General features: G+C 41.6%; 1 protein-coding gene across 1 annotated transcript in view; it reads left to right on the forward strand.

The window, feature by feature from the left end:
* The window catches only part of LOC108718298 (kinesin-like protein KIF13B), a 123,624-nt gene that overhangs the window by 94,387 nt on the left and 7,894 nt on the right, over positions 1-21,343 (forward strand). The window contains exons 32-37 of the mRNA XM_018266021.2: positions 1,759-1,851; positions 4,489-4,641; positions 9,506-9,583; positions 10,261-10,314; positions 13,395-13,500; positions 14,410-14,540. Of these exons, the coding sequence (XP_018121510.1) occupies positions 1,759-1,851; positions 4,489-4,641; positions 9,506-9,583; positions 10,261-10,314; positions 13,395-13,500; positions 14,410-14,540 (615 nt within the window). The remainder of the gene's footprint in view (positions 1-1,758; positions 1,852-4,488; positions 4,642-9,505; positions 9,584-10,260; positions 10,315-13,394; positions 13,501-14,409; positions 14,541-21,343) is intronic.

Consider the following 21,343-nt stretch of genomic DNA (forward strand, 5'->3'; position numbering starts at 1 on the left):
GAGAGCAACATCCAAGGGGTTGGAGAGCAACATGTTACTCACGAGCTACTGGTTGGGGATCACTGGTCTAAGCACAAGTGAAGCTGGCCACACCTAGAAAGATCTGCTCATTTGGTGACCCCATTTTTTCCACAAAATTCCCAGCTTGTGGTGGGTGATATCACCCTGAGGGCCAAACAACTGGATCACAACAATTGTACTTGCAGGCCATCGAGGCAAGCTCCACATCAACTAGCCGATGTGCTCCTTGTCACAACGGGATTTTTAAACTGAATGAAAATAGTGGTCACAAGCCGATAAAAAATGTAATAGAATTCTCTGGTCTCAAAAACGTAAAACTCACCAAATACAGGAAGCGGTCCTGGTGCACCACCCTGAACATTCAGCTGAGGGAGCGGATAACTGTATTGTAGTGGAGCAGGCACTTCAAAGACCAATCTTCCAGACAGACTTGTAAAACGATTAGTAGTTTATTAGGTACATGAGGATCCAGCCTTACGCGTTTCGTATCTAATAGACACTTAATCAGTTTCGTATCTTATAGACACTTAATCATAGGCTATGATTAAGTGTCTATAAGATACGAAACACGTAAGGCTGTATCCTTATGTACCTAATAAACTACTAATCGTTTTACAAGTCTGTCTGGAAGATTAGTCGTTGAAGTGTATGCTCCACTACAATCTGGCCTATTTTCAGGGAGCTATTGGTGAGGGATCCCCGATGGAGCGCCTATACGTGGGCAGATAAGCTGCCAACTCTGTCTAAAATGGACCTTTAGTGTTGGGTGTATAAAGTAAGTTTATAAAATAGAAAGAAAACGGATCAGTTCTGACTTGGGATTCTACTGATTTATTTCACCAATTCTATAATCTACAGAAGATACGGCTTCCCTATCAGACATGTTGGCATGCATATAAATAAACTACTAGGAACATTGTTTCATTTCAGTCTTTGCAATATTTATTTAGCTTGGGCATGTAAGAGGTACCTATGGCAGGCTTCAGTACTAATATATATAGGAATATTCATGTAAGTAAGATCGTTTGTGAATAGTAACCAGTGCCAGTACGTTTTACTTACCTTTAAAAAGAACAAAGAAAATGTATTAGTTGAAATAAGCAAATCTGTAATTTAAACCAATTGGACACAACAATTAAAGATTTATGAAACTATGAAGGATGTGGTTTTATAAGAAGTGACAGCGATAATTTTAATGGCCTTGGGCTTCCTCAGTGGGTGCACAGTGAAAACATTTGCCCATTAATTAGATTACATAGTTTCATAGTTAATTAAAAAGTTTATCAAGTTCAACCCCTCCAAATGAAACCCAGCCCTATACACACACCCCTCCCTACACTCACATAAATGATATATACCCATATCTATACTAACATCTATACTATACTGCATCAATTGTTCACTCTACTCTACACTTCTGTTTAAAACATTGGTTCCCAAAATGCAAGGCTGCCCCCCTTGTGGCCTGAAGTCCAAATAAAGGCAACGTTGAAGGACGAATGTTTATTTGAGATCTCTGTAACTATTGGAAACATATTGCTTTTGCAGTTGTTCCATATAGCTGGGCCATTTGGACGGAGTAGATACTAAGCAAATTAAGGACTTACAAGAAATATATTATCTTGAGCATTGAATGGGCAGAAAAAATGGTGATGTTTCCACCTCTCTTTATATAAAAATAAAATTCATTATTGGCAAAAGTTTTAAAGTAATTGGATTTGTTTCTTCTCTTTTAAGGGATTTGCTAAGAATTTTCTAAGGCGAATATCTCACCGCAGTAATATTTCCAGCTGTGGCGTGACCGTGGAAGTCGTCTCTAATATTCCAGAGGTAGGTTATGGGAATGGTGTTTCAAGAGGTGCTAGTGGTGGAGCTGCAGGGAGTCACTGTAACAAAATCACACACGTTTAGCCACTCTTAAAGAGGAACTATTAGGAAAATTTAAATATAAGCATACTGAAATAAGAAACTTTCTAAAAACAATCAATTAAATATTCTGCATCCTTTTTGAAATAATCAAGTTTATCTTCACTATTCCTCTCTCAGCATCGGTTTCTCTTCATTCTGTCTTCATGCAGCAGTTGGGTGTCAGATATTCATTGACAGTTACATCCAATATATCTTATAGGGAGGCTCCTTTCCTAGCAGATGAATTAGAACTAACTCAAATAACTGATTCCAGTACAAACAAAATCTAACAAAATAACTGCCTTTTGCACAAATCCTGCATGTAGAGAGACATGATGTCTGGTGAGTTTAATAGAGTGAGTTTCTAATACATCTTCTAGGCAAAAGGAGCCCCCCTATAAGATATATTGGATCTAACTGTCAATGAATATCTGACACCCAACTGCCGCATGAAGAGAGAATGAAGAGAAACAGATGCTATGAGAGGAATAGTGAAGATAAACTTGTTTATTTCAGAAACAGTACAGAATATTTAATTGATTGTATTTAATAAGTTTCATTATTTCAGTGTGCTGCAGCTTATATTACATTTTCATTTTTGTGATAGTTCCCCTTTAAAGTCTGGCATGACCTTACATCAGCAACACTAGAACCAGTAAAGTACCGTATATACTCGAGTATAAGCCGAGTTTTTCAATATCCCACAATGCCCTCTGTTGGTTATATGAAAGAATAACAGTGACTGCAAAATCACACAGCGCCATCTGTTGGTTATATGAAAGAATAACAGTGACTGCAATATCACACAGCGCCCTCTGTTGGTTATATGAAAGAATAACAGTGACTGCAATATCACACAGCTCCCTCTGTTGGTTATATGAAAGAATAACAGTGATGGCAATATCACACAGCGCCCTCTGTTGGTTATATGAAAGAATAACAGTGACTGCAATATCACACAGCTCCCTCTGTTGGTTATATGAAAGAATAACAGTGCGCCCTCTGTTGGTTATATGAAAGAATAACAGTGACTGCAATATCACACAGCACCATCTGTTGGTTGTATGAAAGAATAACAGGGACTGCAATATCACACAGCGCCATCTGTTGGTTGTATGAAAGAATAACAGTGCGCCCTCTGTTGGTTATATTAAAGAATAACAGGGACTGCAATATCACACAGCGCCATCTGTTGGTTGTATGAAAGAATAACAGTGACTGCAATATCACACAGTGCCCTCTGTTGGTTATATGAAAGAATAACAGGGACTGCAATATCACACAGTGCCCTCTGTTGGTTATATGAAAGAATAACAGGGACTGCAATATCACACAGCGCCCTCTGTTGGTTATATGAAAGAATAACAGTGACTGCAATATCACACAGCGCCCTCTGTTGGTTATATGAAAGAATAACAGGGACTGCAATATCACACAGCGCCCTCTGTTGGTTATATGAAAGAATAACAGTGACTGCAATATCACACAGCACCCTCTGTTGGTTATATGAAAGAATAACAGTGACTGCAATATCACACAGCGCCCTCTGTTGGTTATATGAAAGAATAACAGGGACTGCAATATCACACAGCGCCCTCTGTTGGTTATATGAAAGAATAACAGTGATGGCAATATCACACAGCGCCCTCTGTTGGTTGTATCAAGGATTAACAGTGATGGCAATATCACACAGCACCCTCTGCACATGGTAGTGGGACAGTGGGACAATGCACACAGTAATCCGTTTGGCAATTCTCTGTCACCATCAACTTTGTAAAGAAATCCGGTTGATCGCTGGGGGGGTCGCTTTGGCAGAATGTGCGCTGCTGGGAGACAGGGCTGTAGTTGTGTCTAGGCTTATACTAGAGTCAATAAGTTTTCCTAGTTTTCATGGTTAAAATTAGGTACCTCGGCTTATACTCGGGTCGGCTTATACTCGAGTATATACAGTAAGACATATTGCTTCACAATCATAAGCTGCTTATGCCATTTATAAATTGTGTTTACACCCTGTTATCTGTCTTCTGTTTTTGTGTTATATGCATCTCTGTATACTAGGGATGTACCGAATCCAGGATTCGGCCAGGATTCGCCTTTTTCAGCAGGGTTCGGATTTGGCTGAATCGTTCTGCACGGCCAAACCAAATTCGAATGCCAATTTACAAATTAGGGGCGGTGAGGGAAATTGCGTGACTTTTTGTCACAAAACAGGGGAGTAAAAAATGTTTTCCCCTTCCCATCCCTAATTTGCGTATGCAAATTAGGATTCAGGTTTGGTATTCGTCCGAATCTTTCTCGAGGGGGTTCGGCCAAATCAAAATAGTGGATTCGGTGCATCCCTACTGAATACTATAATAAGTAATGGCATGGAGGATAAAGAAGCCACTGAATAAACTGCCCAATTCTTGGGGGACCTATCAGAGGGATTGTTTTGTAACTCACATTATTTTCTTCAAATCAAACCCAGTGCAGTACCAACACAGATTCTTGTGACTGCTCCCTTTCCTACAGCGGGGATGTAAGTTAAGTGTAACAAACTTTCTATTATTTTGTCCCAAGGACTCACAGGGGGCAGAAGACCGTGAGGCTCTTGCCAGAATGGCGGCAAATGTCGACGATACAGGATCTGCGGATTCCGAGGCGTATACAGAGAAGTACCTGCGCAGTGTGCTCGCTGTAGAGAATATCCTCACATTGGACCGTCTTCGGCAGGTTTGTTGGTTTATTCGCTGGTATCATTCCTCAGGGTGTGATCATTAAATGGCAGCACTAGAACTCAGCAGCACATTGATTAGAAATGGAGGCACACTGTCTGGACAGAAAATTCGACTACGTCCTTAAATCCTTTAAGCATATAACCTCTACGTAATATAAGTAGGTAGTACACTCTATTAAATATTTTAAACATTAAAGTGGACCTCTTACAAAGACATTAAAAAGCTGTACAGGTATAGGACTTGTTATCCAGAATGCTCGGGACCAGGGTTTTTACGGATAATGGATCTTTCCGTAAACTGGATCTTCATACCTTACGTCTACTAGAAAATCATATAAAGTTACTGTTTTATTATTACAGGTATGGGACCTGTTATCCAGAATGTTTGGGACCTGGAGTTGTCCGGATAAAGAATCTTTCTGTAATTGGGGTCCTCATACCTTAAGTCTACTAGAAAATCATATAAACATTAAATAAACCCAATAGGCTGGTTTTTCTTCCACTAAGGATTAATTATATCTTAGTTGGGATCAAGTACAAGCGACTGTTTTATTATTACACAGAAAATAATTTTTACAAATTTGGATTATTTGTATAAAATGGAGTCTATTGGAGACGGCCATTCCATAATTCAGAGCTTTCTGGATAACGGGGTTCCAGATAACAGATCCCATACCCATAAAAATACCAATACAAATGAGTAGGCACTCTTGTTTGCAGACACCTGCTCGATGAGCCTCACCGTCACTCCCACCGTTGCTTGACTGCTTACTCATTTTTCATTGGTAGGCGGCGGGCCAAGCAGCAGAGACGGCCACGGGCCTAGAAGGGAATACGAGTATAAATAGGTTTATGCTGTTGCATCTATTGGTATATATGAGGGGCTGAGCTTGGGTTTGAAGTTATGCTCAGGAAAGATGTGAGAAAAGTTATCTGTTAGTTTCCTAAGCAGAAGAACATCAGCCTCTTTCTTTCTCCTGACAACTTCCTTGACTACTTGCTGGTCAGACTGGTGGGAAACTGACCAGCAGGTGGCGCTGTTGTAACAAAATTCATTCATATTAACAGTACATGTATCCCTTAATATCTTGGAGTGAAAAGAAAATAAATAATGAATGTACATTGCAGAAGTGCTTAGAATAGCCCCCTCATCAATTTTACATTCACTTATTTTAAAGGTTCACTTATCCTTTAATATCTTGCAATTAAAAGAAAATAAATAATGAATGTACATTACAGAATTGCTTAGAATAGCCCCCTCATCAAAGTTCCATTCACTTATCCTTTAAGTAACTTATATCACTATAAAGAAGGTTACTTAAAGGAGGTGAGAACTAATAGAAAGATAAAAAAATGTGTACTTTTATTGACTGTCCGGAATCTTTACAAAGCTCTTCCAAGCTTTCCCTAACTGTCAGTTTTCATTTCTTTTGCACTGGATTATGTTCTTCCAAAGAACACAAGATAAATGATGATGATGATGATGATAAGGGAAGGCATACGGTTCTCCTCTGTTCTGGTTGTATAACCACGCATTGCAAATTTCGAAAAGAAGTGGTTTACACATTATATGGAGAGAGGCCATCTAAGCCTTTACCCTTCCTCTAAATCAGTCACGGGTGATTCCAGATGTATCATTTGCCCTTCTTTCATTTTCCACACAAGTCGTAGTATTTTAAATCACGAAGGTTAGTTGCTTGTGTGTTGGAAAACATGGAAGCAAGATGTCCATTCCTGGAATATGCAACCTACTTCTTTGGGATTGAGCCTTCTAGTTATTGTAAATCATATTGCCTCTGTGAAACCTGAAGAACATCATGAGCTTTAAGTTCATCTGCAATAAACTGATCATGTACGAATGTCCCAGTGCTGAGTGTAATATCTCTGGAATGACATTTTCCCACCATTCCAATGAGAAACTTTTTTAGGCATTATTTTTGGCCTTTTTGCCGCCAAAATAAGCAGGGTGTGAGAAGTTGACTTCTTTCACCCTGCTTCTCCTGCAGGCAATCTGCCCAATTAGAAGAGGCCACCGAAATCCATGTAGGTTGGAGGAAAGAAAGAACAAGTTGTCGGGAGTAGAGACAGTCAGAGTACGACCCCCCTCACTGGGAAAGGTGTCGGAGAGCATCTGCTCCGCCATTAGTGATTGACTATAGAATGCATGCTGCTGATTGGAGGCCCAGAGAGTCAAGCCCAATACAAGATACAGAAGACTACCCTTCTATTTGGTCTGAGAGGCTTGACCTTTTTCTGTCCAAGTATTAAAGATAAAGACTTTTTAATCCCTGCACTCCTCCTTAACCCAACCAACTCCTGGAAGAACCATTATACTAAGGAGATAGATCTTTGTGTTGCCTTCAAGAGACTTGTTCTACACAATACCATGCTCATCGTGAAGGTCAGAATTCAAGCAGCTTTATATATAAATACAGCTTTATACAATGGACAGTTGACACCATGATGGAATTTAGTTTTTGGGGGTTTTTTTCCTATGTTTTATAGAACTTTCTCAAGGCAAGGTGGAAAGTGAGCACTTTGGATTAGCCAAGAAAAACCTCTATTTTTGTTGTGACCGAACTTACCAAAACCACGGTGTTTATATCTGATATATCTGTACATGCAAAATTCACTTTTTGTAAATAACATGCACATTCAGCCATTCAGGATTTCATTTCTTAGTACAACTTTAAGAAGAAACGTTTCAGTATGTGTGTGTATTTTATAACTGTAGATCTGCAATGGCCCCATATAACCTTGCTTGTAAACATGTGCTCACCTAGCTGAGTCCATTGGCTCCACCCTGTGATGTCACCAAAAGAAAATGGCTTCATACGTCTGCATGAAATGCGTGGCTTTAATTAGAGATGTTTAAAACGTAATGGGTCTGTGATAGCTTCTAAAATGATCCTTGTTTTGTTATAAGAGCCATTTTGTCCTTGGGGTTGGTTGGAGGGAAAACACAGTTATTAATCATCTCTGGCTTTGCCTGTCCCTATGGGCAAATCTTTGTAATATCTTTAACCTTCGGAGGACGTTCATATCCAGGGCACAATGTACTAATGAGTAGAGCTGTGTTCTGTTCAGTTATATTCATCCTCATTACTAATGGAGACTCTTCCACCTTCCTTACCCTCCTACATTTATTTCTCCGATGTTCGACCCTTCTTTCTGTCTGTATTACCATCGGCGCTATACTTTTTTTAACAAGGAGCATTGGAATACTAAATTAGCTGTGCCCTCCTCCCATGGGAATCATCATTAAATCAACAAGAGCTGGTGACTCTGAACAGCTTTGCCATTGATTAGAAGGTCAATAGAGGAATAATGAGGAGATCCAAACAGCAACTATTGACATTCGCTGAAATTGAATGCAAACAAATTATATATATATATATATATATATATATATATATATATATAATCTCCTTACTTAAAAGGGCCACCATACTATTTTATGTATATGTTAATGCCTCAGAAGTGATAGTTACTTTCCTATTGTTGATAGTTACCCCACTGTTTCTATATATCTGTAACCTTGTTATGAGCTAAGGGGGCCCAGTCTGAAGGTCAGTTAGGGGGAGATTTGGGGTGAGTGTTTATTTGTGCCCTGGGTACCCCTGGAACTATAGCAGGGTGACACCCCAATGTTTCTATATATCTGTAACCTTGTTATGAGCTAAGGGGGCCCAGTCTGAAGGTCAGTTAGGGGGAGATTTGGGGTGAGTGCTTATTTGTACCCTGGGTACCCCTGGAACTATAGCAGGGTGACTGTTACCCCAATGTTTCTATATATCTGTAACCTTGTTATGAGCTAAGGGGACCCAGTCTGAAGGCCAGTTAGGGGGAGATTTGGGGTGAGTGTTTATTTGTACCCTGGGTACCCCTGGAACTATAGCAGGGTGACACCCCAATGTTTCTATATATCTGTAACCTTGTTATGAACTAAGGGGGCCCAGCCTGAAGGTCAGTTAGGGGGAGATTTGGGGTGAGTGTTTATTTGTACCCTGGGTACCCCTGGAACTATAGCAGGGTGACTGTTACCCCAATGTTTCTATATATCTGTAACCTTGTTATGAGCTAAGGGGGCCCAGTCTGAAGGACAGTTAGGGGGAGATTTGGGGTGAGTGTTTATTTGTACCCTGGGTACCCCTGGAACTATAGCAGGGTGACACCCCAATGTTTCTATATATCTGTAACCTTGTTATGAGCTAAGGGGACCCAGTCTGAAGGCCAGTTAGGGGGAGATTTGGGGTGAGTGTTTATTTGTACCCTGGGTACCCCTGGAACTATAGCAGGGTGACACCCCAATGTTTCTATATATCTGTAACCTTGTTATGAGCTAAGGGGGCCCAGTCTGAAGGTCAGTTAGGGGGAGATTTGGGGTGAGTGTTTATTTGTATCCTGGGTACCCCTGGAACTATAGCAGGGTGACTGTTACCCCAATGTTTCTATATATCTGTAACCTTGTTATGAGCAAAGGGGGCCCAACCTGAAGGTACAGTCAATCCTATCTGTGTAGCATTTACAGCTGTGATAGAGAAGCAAAGACAGAAATGTCTGGGGCTGGAATTGAACCGACATTTCCCTGGTGTTATTAAGTACTAGTGATCTATACCTGGCACAAGCCGGAGTGTCTGCAGCCACAGGGCAAATGAGGGCCAGTGAGTGGCTACTGCAAACAGATTCAGTATCTCCTGAAATTGACCCTTTCTGTTCTGGTATGTGGATAAGAGCCGCAGTCTGGTGCCTCACAGGCATTAGTGTTTGTTATTACTGGGGCAGATTTTACTGTATCACCAGTGATTTATATTGCCAGTGATTTACATTTTATGACACAAATGTCTTTTTCTTACTTAGGAAGTGGCTGTAAAAGAACAATTAACTGGGAAAGGGAGATTGTACAAAAAGAGCCTCAGCTCCCCTAATGTTCACAAAGTAAGTTTTGTTTCTCTGCCAGAGAGGTTCTAGCAACTACATACTCATTACTCACATATGTGCCATCATCATATGCATTTCATTTAAAGCAATTCCAAATAGACTCTATCGCTATCTATCTGTCTGTCTATCTGGCTGTGCATCTGTCTGTCTATCTGACTGTGTGTCTGTCTATCTGGCTGTGCGTCTGTCTGTCTATCTGGCTGTATGTCTGTCTATCTGGCGTGTGTCTGTCTATCTGTCTGTGCGTCTGTCTATCTGTCTGTGTGTCTGTCTATCTATCTGGCTGTGTGTCTGTCTATCTGGCTGTGTGTCTGTCTATCTATCTATCTGGCTGTGTGTCTGTCTATCTGGCTGTGTGTCTGTCTAGCTGGCTGTGTGTCTGTCCTATCTATCTGGCTGTGTGTCTGTCTATCTGGCTGTGTGTCTGTCTATTTATCTGACTGTGTGTCTGTCTATCTGGCTGTGTGTCTGTCCTATCTATCTGGCTGTGTGTCTGTCTATCTGGCTGTGTGTCTGTCCTATCTATCTGGCTGTGTGTCTGTCTATCTGGCTGTGTGTCTGTCTATCTATCTGACTGTGTGTCTGTCTATCTGGCTGTGTGTCTGTCTAACTTGCCTGTATTTGCAAAAGCTTCTGTACTGTAATTTAATTGTCCCCTCTCTCTTTCTCTCTAGCTGTCTGGAAGCCGTCAGGATCTGGGTGGGCAGCAGAGCTTGGCCAGTAACAAGGTCAGTGTTAAGTGCAAGTTTATTGCAAGTACCAGGCCCTTCTCCTTTTGAATTGCCCCCCTACATTCCTGTGCCATATCCCCAAAACTCAAGGGTCTGTCAGCTGGCCAGAACTGGAGCTGCCTTGGGCCCACACGTAGCAGCTGAATATAATGACAATAGTGCAAGATGGCGACAGTAATGATTTATAGGAATTATAAGCTCCTGAAATTGTAACCCTAGAACTGTTGTTAAAGTGTCCAACTGGAGTCCCATGAGTCAGACATGGCCTCTTACAGGTCTTTATGTCCCCTAGAACATTTACAGTACTTTTTTTTTATAATGTTGCCCCTTATACATATGAATAGTGTGTTGGCTTTGACATGGAAAATGTTGGGCAACAATGGAATTAAAACTGCAGCTGAATTTTTAGTCAAAGCTGTTTTACCTGAATTGGTCACTAGATGGCGCCCATAACAGACTGGAATACAAGTTACAATATACAAGTTACAATATACAAGTTACAATATACAAGTTACAATATATCTGGATATGGTATTTGATTGTCCCCATATCTGTTCTATTGTATTTTTTTCAGAATGTCTCTTCTTTCTTCCCTGAACCCAAATCAGCTTCTCATAACCAAAGAGTTCCAAATAGTTTTCTTAGTCACAGTGGACAGAGTAAGATCCGTGGCCTGCATTATCCTTCATACCTATTTCATTTTCTTCTGTAATCTTGCTCTTCGCCTGTTATTAAACAACCATAATAAATTGCTTTCAGCTATTACTAAACTACAACTCCAGGATCCCCTGACAAAAAAAGGCTCTCCAGCTCTTCTTAAAGTGATACTGACACTAAAAACTTTCTTTTCAAAATATTAATCTACATTAAAAGTTACCTATAGGTCATGTTGATCGTTTTTCGCTGATAGTTCTGCTTTTGTAAGTAATTGTTACTTGAAGTTCCTAAACCTGACTGTTTTACCTGTCAGTTAGAGTTTCTAATGCTAACGGACTCCTGCTGCACAAATATGGCAGCCTCCTCATAGGGGAGCAGGGTGGTAAGAAAGGCAATGTAAAAGTATTAGGCAAATACTTTTATTGCAAAATTATAAATAGCATTTAAAGACAATGTTATGATATATATTAAAAAGGTTATTTTCTGATGTCAGTATCTCTTTAAGGGGCCACCTAGGGAACACCTTGTAATTAAAGTGCCATAAAAGCAGCCACACTCCTCTTGGTCTCAAATATGACCACACTCCCAGTACTGGATAATAAAAGGCAGAGTATTGCAGTGGGGGGGCATGCAACTGCCATGTGGATTCATGGGTCGGGAGGCAGAACATGGTTACTCTGGGGCCCTGCAATCAGTAAATATATATACGTCACATTTTTTATAAATATAAAACATAATTGGCAACATGTTGAAGTGATCCGTGGTTATTGGTAGCTGATAGTGTGTATCATAAAAACCTTTAAAGAGCAAATGCAAATAGGCAATTACTCATTTACTAAATATCTGTATTTGAAGGTGACCTTTCCCTTTAAACATCCCTTTTTCGTAGAGAGAGCGATTTCATAAAGGAATTCACATTATAAGCACATATCCTCGCTCGGTGGCACTGTCCCCCCTGCCGGGCTCCTTCGCTGATAGAACATTCAGATCAGAAGAACGGGGATCTCTGCTCCCACGGGTTTCTGCCATGAATAAAATAAAGCATACCTCCCAACTGTCCCTTTTTCGGAGGGACAGTCCCTCTTTTGACAGCTCAACCCGCAGTCCCTCATTTGTACTGGAAAGTCCCTATTTTCTCTGCACTGAACAGCCAGAAAAAGAAACAACGTTTCTCACTTAATTGGCTTGTAGCAGAGAGCACAGAGCACCTAACAGGTTCAAACAAGATACATTGTAACAATTTTGAGACACAAATAAACAGTTTAGATAAGGAGAATTATTTTCAAACTTTCAAAACCTGCCAAATTTTGTAAAATGAACATGGTAATTAGGGGGTGTGGCCACAGAAAGGGAGTGGTCAAAAATCGCTACCCTACGTGCGAAAAAATTATTTGTCCCTCTTTTTACTTCCAAAATGTTGGGAGGTGTGATAAAGGGGTATTGATGATCCAGGGCTACAATTTGTCTCAGAATGTCACTAGATCATATTAAAAGCAAACAACAGAGGTGAACAACCCCTTTAAAGGGGACCTGTCACCCTTAGAAATAATTCCACATACTGTTCTATCATGTTAGTTGAGCAATATTACACTATATATTTATCACTTTAATTTTGTTTCCTTCAGTCTTGGAATGACATAATCACAGCAAGCAGGCAGCTGCCATTTTGTGGACAATGTTATTAAAGGAGAAGGAAATCTACGGAGGCATTTTCCTGCCAGTAGATTAGCCACAATATTACAAGCTGTAACACTATATTTATTCTGCAGAATGTTTTACCATACCTGAGTAAAAAGCTCTAGAAGCTCTCTGTTTGTTTAGGATAGCAGCTGCCATATTAGCTTGGTGTGACATCACTTCCTGCCTGAGTCTCTCCCTGCTCACTCATAGCTCTGGGCTCAGATTACAGCAGGGAGGGAGAGAGGAGCAAACTGAGCATGCTCAAGCCCTAGCCCTGGAGGTTTAAGCTGAAAACAGGAAGTCTGATACAGAAGCCCATGAGTACACAATAGAAGGAAAGAAATGTGCTGTTTCTTTTGACAGAAAAGGAAGCTGTCATGGGAAAAATGTTTTTTTCAAAATGAATCAGTTAATAGTGCTGCTCCAGCAGAATTCTGCACTGAAATCCATTTCTCAAAAGAGGAAACAGATTTTTTTTTATATTTAATTTTGAAATTTGACATGGGGCTAGAGATATTGTCAGTTTCCCAGCTGCCCCAGTCATGTGACTTGTACTCTGATATGTCCCTCAGGCATAGAGGCGGGGCAGGAACTATATGATTGACAGCTCAGATATTTAAACACTTTTATAACAGGTATGGATTTTTTAATGAAAAAAAAAGAATTTGCTGCTTTTTTTTTAATATGACTCTGTTGTTACCTGTTTTTTTTTAATATAGATGTTGTCTTATTTTTCACAGGGTCGTTGGGAAAGCCAACAAGATGTGTCACAAACCTCCCCTGGCCCCAGACGGGCAGTCATTTCAGGTCACTCCTCTCTACCTAAAATGTTGCCGCAGGATTCAGGTACATGTCATTATGGTTTAGGGCAGTGATCCCCAACCAGTAGCTCGTGAGTAACATGTTGCTCTCCAACCCCTTGGATGTTGCTCCCAGTGGCCTCAAAGCAGGAGCTTATTTTTGAATTCCAGACTTTTTGGTTGAATAAAAACCAGGTGTACTGCTATATAGAGCCTCCTGTCCACATAGGCAGGACCACCATCAGAAATCGCAGGGCCCCATATGACAAAATTTCCTGGGCCCCCTGGTCTGCACCCACCGCAAGCCCCACCTACAGGTCCGCCCCCCACCACACAGTAAAAAAAAAAAAAAAAATATTGGTGGCTAGGGTTCCCACATGTTAATAAAAAATAAAAAGATATTGGTGGTCAGGGCCCCCCATAAAAAAACATTTGTGGCCAGGGCCCCACCCATTAAAAAATATTGATGGCTAGGACCCCACATGAGAAAAAAAAATTGGTGGCCAAAATTGGTGGCCAGGGCCCCCCACATTATGAGAAAATTGGTGCCAGGGCCCCTTAAACGTCCATGCCTTCCCAATGTCAGCAGCTCTCAGAAAGATGGTGGACCCGGCTAATCAAGTAAGTGTGGCATGGCCAGGCCCCCCTTACCCTTGGGGCCCCCTACAACTCTCCCCCCTGTCCCCCCCTGATGGCTGCCCTGCACATAGGGGCCACCAAATAGCCAATCACAGCCCTTATTTGCAACCTCAGGAACTTTTTGCATGCCTGTGTTGCTCCCTAACTCTTTTTATTTTTGAATGTGGCTCACGGGTAAAAAAAGGTTGGGGACCCCTGGTTTAGGGAGTGGGGAGAATTAAGAAGGGCATTACCTACAAACTCCTCCTAGTTGTCAAGTTTGAAGGAATGATTATCCTTGTAATGCATTTGCTAAGGGACTTCTCTTTCCCTGCAGGTCTGGCACCCATGTCAACCTCCAACCTGACCCCTGTGAAATCCTTAGTGCCTCAGATGCCCAATTTACTTAAATCTCTGTTTCCTCATCGGGATAAGAAGAGTCGGCAGGCCTCTCCGCTCGTCCAACAGGTACAGATCCATTGTCGTGCTTAATTATATCCCTTAGGCTAATCTACCATGGGGCAGTTTGACCAACCACTCCCATAAGGCAGTCAGTATTGCCCTATCATGTGATGGCCGGCCTACCTCTGTTTAAAACTGCTCCCTTGATCAGGTGAGACTGGGACCAAACTTAGTCTCATTAAAGGGGTTATTCACTTTTTTCAGTTGGTTTCAGATAGTTCACCAAAAATAAAGACTTTTTCCAGTTATTTTCTATGTGTGACTGTTTTTTTTCTAATATTGAGGTATAAAGTGTCATTTTTCACCTTCTAAAGCAGCTCTGGGAGGGGGGTCGCCGACCCTGTAAACTGTTCTAAATTGATACATTTAGTTAATCCATTTCTTATCTTTGTCCCTGCTGAGCAGAATCCCTGCGTTTCATTACAGGCAGCTGTTAGAATTGATTAATTGTATTAACTAAATGTTGTAAAATTGTAACAATTTAGAGTCTGCAGCTGAATTACTGAGTGATACACCAGAGAAAGCGACTTTAAACGGAGATTTTGAAATACGTTAAAAATTAAAAAATGGAAAGTAATTGAAAAAAAAGTCTTAATTTCTGGTGAACAATCTGAAAACAATTGAACTGAAAAAAGTGTTTGGAAACTGTGGGAGGGGCTCCCTTTGATGGGGCTTGGAGCAGAGGTAGACAAAGTGAAGCCTGAATGGCACCTAGAGTAAAGTGACACCTTGCTGATTGGCTCACAGGTTGAGGGCAGTCATTTACATAGTAAGTAATTCCCATACTAGCATTTGGCTTAATTCATAGATGGCAAAGGCGCTGTGTCTCTGCTGAGCTTCCTTTCCTGCCATGGTTAAGTCTCATTGTGTGTGCAGCAGAATATCCTGAAGCTTTATTAAAGGGATACTGTCATGTGACAAAACACCTCAGTAATAGTGCTGCCCCAGCAGACTTCTGCACTGAAATCCGTTTCTCAAAAGAGCAAACAGATTTTTTTATATTCAATTTTGAGATCTGACATGGGGGTAGACATTTTGTCAGTTTCCCAGGTGCCTCCAATCATGTGACTTGTGCTCTGATAAACTTCAGTCACTCTTTACTGCTTGTCAGACCAAGGGGGAAGCTTTGAGGTTTCCAAACACAGTTCACAGTACAAAATGGGGTCAAGAATAAGGGTAGTCAGACAGGCAGAAGATCAGTTCAGGTGGCAAGGGTTCGTAAACGGAACAGGCAGAGGTCGAGATCGAGAGTCCAAAAACACAATAGTCGCACCCAGGAACACAGTGAAGTAGAACCTATTCACGGGCAAAGGCAGGTCTCAGACAGTAGGTCTCAGACGTCCTTTTAAGCTGAATTTTGGCGCCAAACGTGCGTGGTGACGTCATGCGTCACGTGCTGACGTAGCTGGCGACAATTCGCTGCGTCCAAAACGAGGCGCCATTGCCGACTTCCCACCTGGTCGGCCCTGGGCGCTGCCATTTTGGATAGGACGCTGGCAGGGAAGGACGCGCCGGACCGCACACCTTACAATGCTGTACTGCAAGTTGGGAGTGATATCACAACCTCCCTTCCCCCCCTTCCCCCCCCCAGCAGCCTAACAACAGAACAATGGGAAGGTAACCAGATAGCAGCTCCCTAACACAAGATAACAGCTGCCTGGTAGATCTAAGAACAGCACTCAATAGTAGAATCCAGGTCCCACTGAGACACATTCAATTACATTGAGTAGGAGAAACAACAGCCTGCCAGAAAGCAGTTCCATCCTAAAGTGCTGGCTCTTTCTGAAATCACATGACCAGGCAAAATGAGCTGAGATGCACCTACACACCAATATTACAACTAAATACACTTGCTGCTTCAGGAATGACATTTTATATTGTAGAGTGAATTATTTGCAGTGTAAACAGTGTCATTTAGTAATAAAAACTACACCTTAAAAATCATGACAGAATCCCTTTAAGTGACTGTCTCATTTCAGCAGGGCTGTCTATAAAGGGAGGATGTAATTCTACTCGCACACCTTGTTTGTGCTGTCAGACTGGGAGCTGAGGTGTCAGGATCAATATCGCATTTACTGCTGCAGAATTGCTGCTCAGACCTGGGACTCTGAGCAAAATAAGAAAATGCGAGGTTTGTAGGGCTGAAAAAAAAATCCCGGAGTAATAGATCAGAACAGAATTTGCCCTTAAGAAATCTTTTGTATCTCCATAAATGTCATTGGCCCCTGGGGCGACGTAAAGCAGCGAGCTGTGTAAGCACATTTAGTAATTATGGCATTTCCATAATGTTGGCCTTGTGTCTACTTAAAGTCTAATGTGCGCTCTGTCAGGGGTCAGGAGATCTCCAGCATTCACTTTCCATAAAATCTGGCCCCTAATTAGTGATGATTGCTTTGGAAGGTGAGACGCCGAATATAAAAGACATTCCTGCTCTGCATTTATCCGCCCGTCTGCTCATTGGGAGGAAAGAAAGAGCCTCTGGCAGGGAATATGAGGGCGACAGCTCTGTGGCCTAGAGTCCAACACATAGAAAAACAAAGGGAAAGCTGGGATTTTCTTTATTAATTGATGAGCTGATTGATGAATGTAGTGCTAAGTAGTGCTAAGTAGTGCTAAGCTAAGTCACCGTTGCAATACAGCAATATAAATGTCCATTATGGTGAATCGTATATTTTTGTTATAGAAAAAAAAGCCATTTCTGGGAACTTTCCACCCCATGGTGCTGAAATGAATTTTTTGTTGCCACTTCATAAATTAGCCCCGTTGTTCTCATTCACCCTGCACAGAGCTTAGTGCCGAAGAATGGTGAGGTGCATGCTGGGATATCTATGAATGATCTGCCACATAGAGCCAATGAGGGTTGCCATTCAGTAGACAGAAGAGCACTTTGCACGCCTGGTAGAAGAACAGCTACAGATTTTTTTTTTCTTTTTTTGACTCCATTGCTGGTACTTTAAAGGGATAATGTCATGATTTTTATGGTGTCGTTTATTTCTAAATTATTGTTATTCCTGAACTAACAAGTATATATTTTTGTACTTGGAGTATTGGTGTGTCGGTGCATCTCAGGTCATTTTGCCTGGTCATGTGATTTCAGAAAGAGCCAGCACTTTAGGATGGAACTGCTTTCTGGCAGGCTGTTGTTTCTCCTACTCAATGTAACTGAATGTGTCTCAGTGGGACCTGGATTTTACTATTGAGTGTTGTTCTTAGATCTACTAGGCAGCTGTTATCTTGTGTTAGGCTGGCCATAGATGCAAAGATCGGGTCGTAGAAATCGAGGATTCGTATGATTTTCGGACCGTATGAGGAGAGTCCCCACATTTTTCGTCCCACAGAGATCAGTCGTTCAGACAATCGGACAGGTTAAAAGATTTCTGTTGGCTGCCGATAATATCTCTGCGTGTATTGCCGATCGTACGATTTTCAGTGGGAGATTGTCACCAGCTTTGTCAGACATAACTTTCGTACGATTGCTGTCAGGGGCAGAACATCGGCTCATCTGTTCTTTTACTACTTTATTTGATCTGAATGGTTAGTGGCAGGTCGGGAGATGGGGAAGTCCGATTGTTTGAGGATTTGAACGATCGGATCTTTGCATTTATGGCCAGCTTAAGGGAGCTGCTATCTGTTTACCTTCCCATTGTTCTGTTGTTAGGCTGCTGGGGGGAAAGGGAGGGGGATGATATCACTCCAACTTGCAGTACAGCAGTAAAGAGTGACTGAAGTTTATCAGAGCACAAGTCACGTGACTGGGGGCAGCTGGGAAACTGACAATATGTCTAGCCCCATGTCAGATTTTAAAATGAAATATAAAATAATCTGTTTGCTCTTTTGAGAAATGGATTTCAGTGCAGAAGTCTGCTGGAGCAGCACTATTAACTGATGTGTTTTGAAAAAAAACATGTTTTTCGATGACAGAACCCCCTTTAAGGACTCCTTACATATCCCCAACTTAAATTGTTGTCCAGCTTCACAGGCTGGCAAACAGGTACGTATATATGTTGGTATGTATATCAATGTAGGTATGTAACTATTTATGTATATATGTAGGTATGTATATATGTAGTATGTATTTAGGAATGTATATATGTAGGTATGTATTTATGTAGGTATGTATATATGTAGGTATGTATTTATGTAGTATGTATTTAGGTATGTATATATATATAGGTATGGTCCCTGTTTGCTAGTCTGTGAAGTTGGCCAAAATATTATTTTAGCAGTAGGAACACATGTAATTAATACATAGTTCTACAGTAAGGCTCTTGTGTTTTTATTTTTGGGAACAGCGTGTCATTGGTCCACTGTAAATTCCAGGTAATATTCCCCCTTCAGTGCTGGGAGGTTACTTTCCATATTTCCATTTCTTTGTTTCATGCCGTGTAATTGCTTTTTATTCTTATGTCCAACATCTGATCTGTCCCAAACCCCCTCGTTGCTTTCTCCCGGCTGCACCGAGTAACATTTATCCAATAAATCCTCCTGCTCAGCAGCAGCCCATTACCCCGGGTTGTGTCAGGTCAGTGACCATCATACTGATGTGAGCACACAATAGATTCATCTCTTCCCTCACTCACTCCTGTTATATTGTCTAGTCTGTGCCGTCTCTGGAGGCTTTTATATGTATTTTTGTCTTCCTTTCCACATCTTAATTGAGGCTGCAATGTTTGACTTCTTTCCAAGAGACCTGGGGAAGCTGCTTAACTTGGATCACCCTAGTAAGGATCAAATGCAACATTCGGCTGGCATAGAATAAAACACGCATCTTGATAATTGCACCAATTATTTTACACCGTTTGCCTGGAGTTGATTCTTTTCTACAGTGGGATATTTAGGCCAATTCCTATCCTGGCTGCCTTCTCTGCTGTAATTCACTTTGAGTGTCATATTAATATTTCCCTTTTACCATTCTTTCTGTACCCATTTAAAGGAGAAGGAAAGGCTAAAAGTAAGTAAACTTTATCAGAAAGGTCTATATAAATACACCAGTAAACCCTCAAAGTAATGCTGCTCTGCGTCCTCTGTCAAAAGAAACAGCACATTTCTTTCCTTCTATTGTGTACTCATGGGCTTCTGTATCAGACTAACTGTTTTCAGCTTAAACCTCCAGGGCTAGGGCTTGAGCATGCTCAGTTTGCTCCTCTCTCCCTCCCTGCTGTAATCTGAGCCCAGAGCTATGAGTGAACAGGGAGAGACTCACGCAGGAAGTGATGTCACACCAAGATAATATGGCAGCTGCTATCCTAAACAAACCGAGAGAGCTTCTAGAGCTATTTAGTAAGGTATGGTAATGCATTCTGCAGAATAAATATAGTGTTATAGCTTGTACTATTGTGGCTAATCTATTGCCAATAAAATGCTTTGGTAGCTTTCCTTCTCCTTTAACTGTTATGGGCCCTGTATATCAGATTTTCTGGTTCTAGGGGGCCCAGCTGGACATTGGATTGGATACTTAATCAAGGATAAAAGAAGGGAAGATACTTTTCTACATCTTGTAATAAATAAAGCCAAACTTATCAGCATCCTTCATGTGGATTAATGTTAGGGGAACGGTGGCAGGTACATTGCCCTTCTGGGGGACTCTGGTACAGAGACAAATGTATAAAGGCACCACAAAGACTTTTTTTTGCAATTAAACTTTTATTAAGTTTTCAAACAAGAGAAAAAGGGTTATAAGGGTGTAAGAAGCCTACCCTGGTGGTCTAGTGGGCAGCGGGGTCCACGCCGCATCCTCGGCATGGACACCCGCTGAGCCGCGCCTGCGCACCTCTTAAAGGTACAGGCGCGCTGGTGTTGTGCTACCTGTTCCTGAATTTGCTATCCTGACTGATTATCCGTGTTTGACCATGCCTGTTCCTGACTATTCTGCATTCTGTATCCTGACCCTTGCCTGTTATCTGCCTGTCCTGTTTTGGTCTGTTCCGTTTCCACCAGACGCCTTGTCCTTGACCTTCTGCCAAAGATTCTTGCTATCCGGTCGTGCCCCTTTGCCAGCCAGAACACCTCGCCTTGTACCCCTCCTTAAGTCCAGGTGGCACCCAATTAAGCTGAGGGCACCTCCCGAAGCCCAAAGGTGGTCACACTACTGGTGAAGCCGAGCCGAGACCAGGGTCCTTGGCATTTGTTCTGGTATTGGGTGCCGACCATGACAAAGGGTTACAGAAAAGAAAAGGGGGAGAGGGAAGACCACAAAGATTTTTAATTTTAGAACGGATAAAGGCATCTCCACAGTCTTGGCAATCCACCTATATATTCCTTAGATAGAAAAGTACTTCATCAGATACCCCCTCCTTGCCTCCTTCCAGTGTTATGGGCTGTGAATACCTTCAATTGATCCAACCCTAGTGAAGTGCATTTGGCAACAGGAGGCACCTGCCCCTGAGCTACAAACACATAATAACATTGACTTGATCATATTTTCTTTCCTGCCTCAACCAATTACCAGCACTAAAAAGGTTAAACTCTTCAAAACGACCTGTCTTCTTCTGTCCCTCTCCATTTGCCGTGACAACCCTTATAATAGAGGTGCTTAACCTTATTTATGGGGTGATCAGGTGGAAATAGACCTTGCTCTCCTCAGATTTCCGCTGGCTCTGATCCAACAGGGACCCATAAAAGAAGAAGCTGCTTGTTGGAGCATTACGTGGATGTGAGTGAGTTATATCCAAGGCAAGGATGAGCAGGTAGCTAAATCCCTCCACAATGTCTGGAGGCCGACTCATGAAAAGTTCTCAGAAGGAATAATGTTCAGCAGTTTGCAAAGTAGTTGTCTTTTTTTACTTCTTTGCCAAGTTTCTATCATTCTT

The sequence above is a fragment of the Xenopus laevis genome, chromosome 5S, assembly GCF_017654675.1.
Source record: "Xenopus laevis strain J_2021 chromosome 5S, Xenopus_laevis_v10.1, whole genome shotgun sequence".
Lineage (NCBI taxonomy): Eukaryota > Metazoa > Chordata > Amphibia > Anura > Pipidae > Xenopus > Xenopus laevis.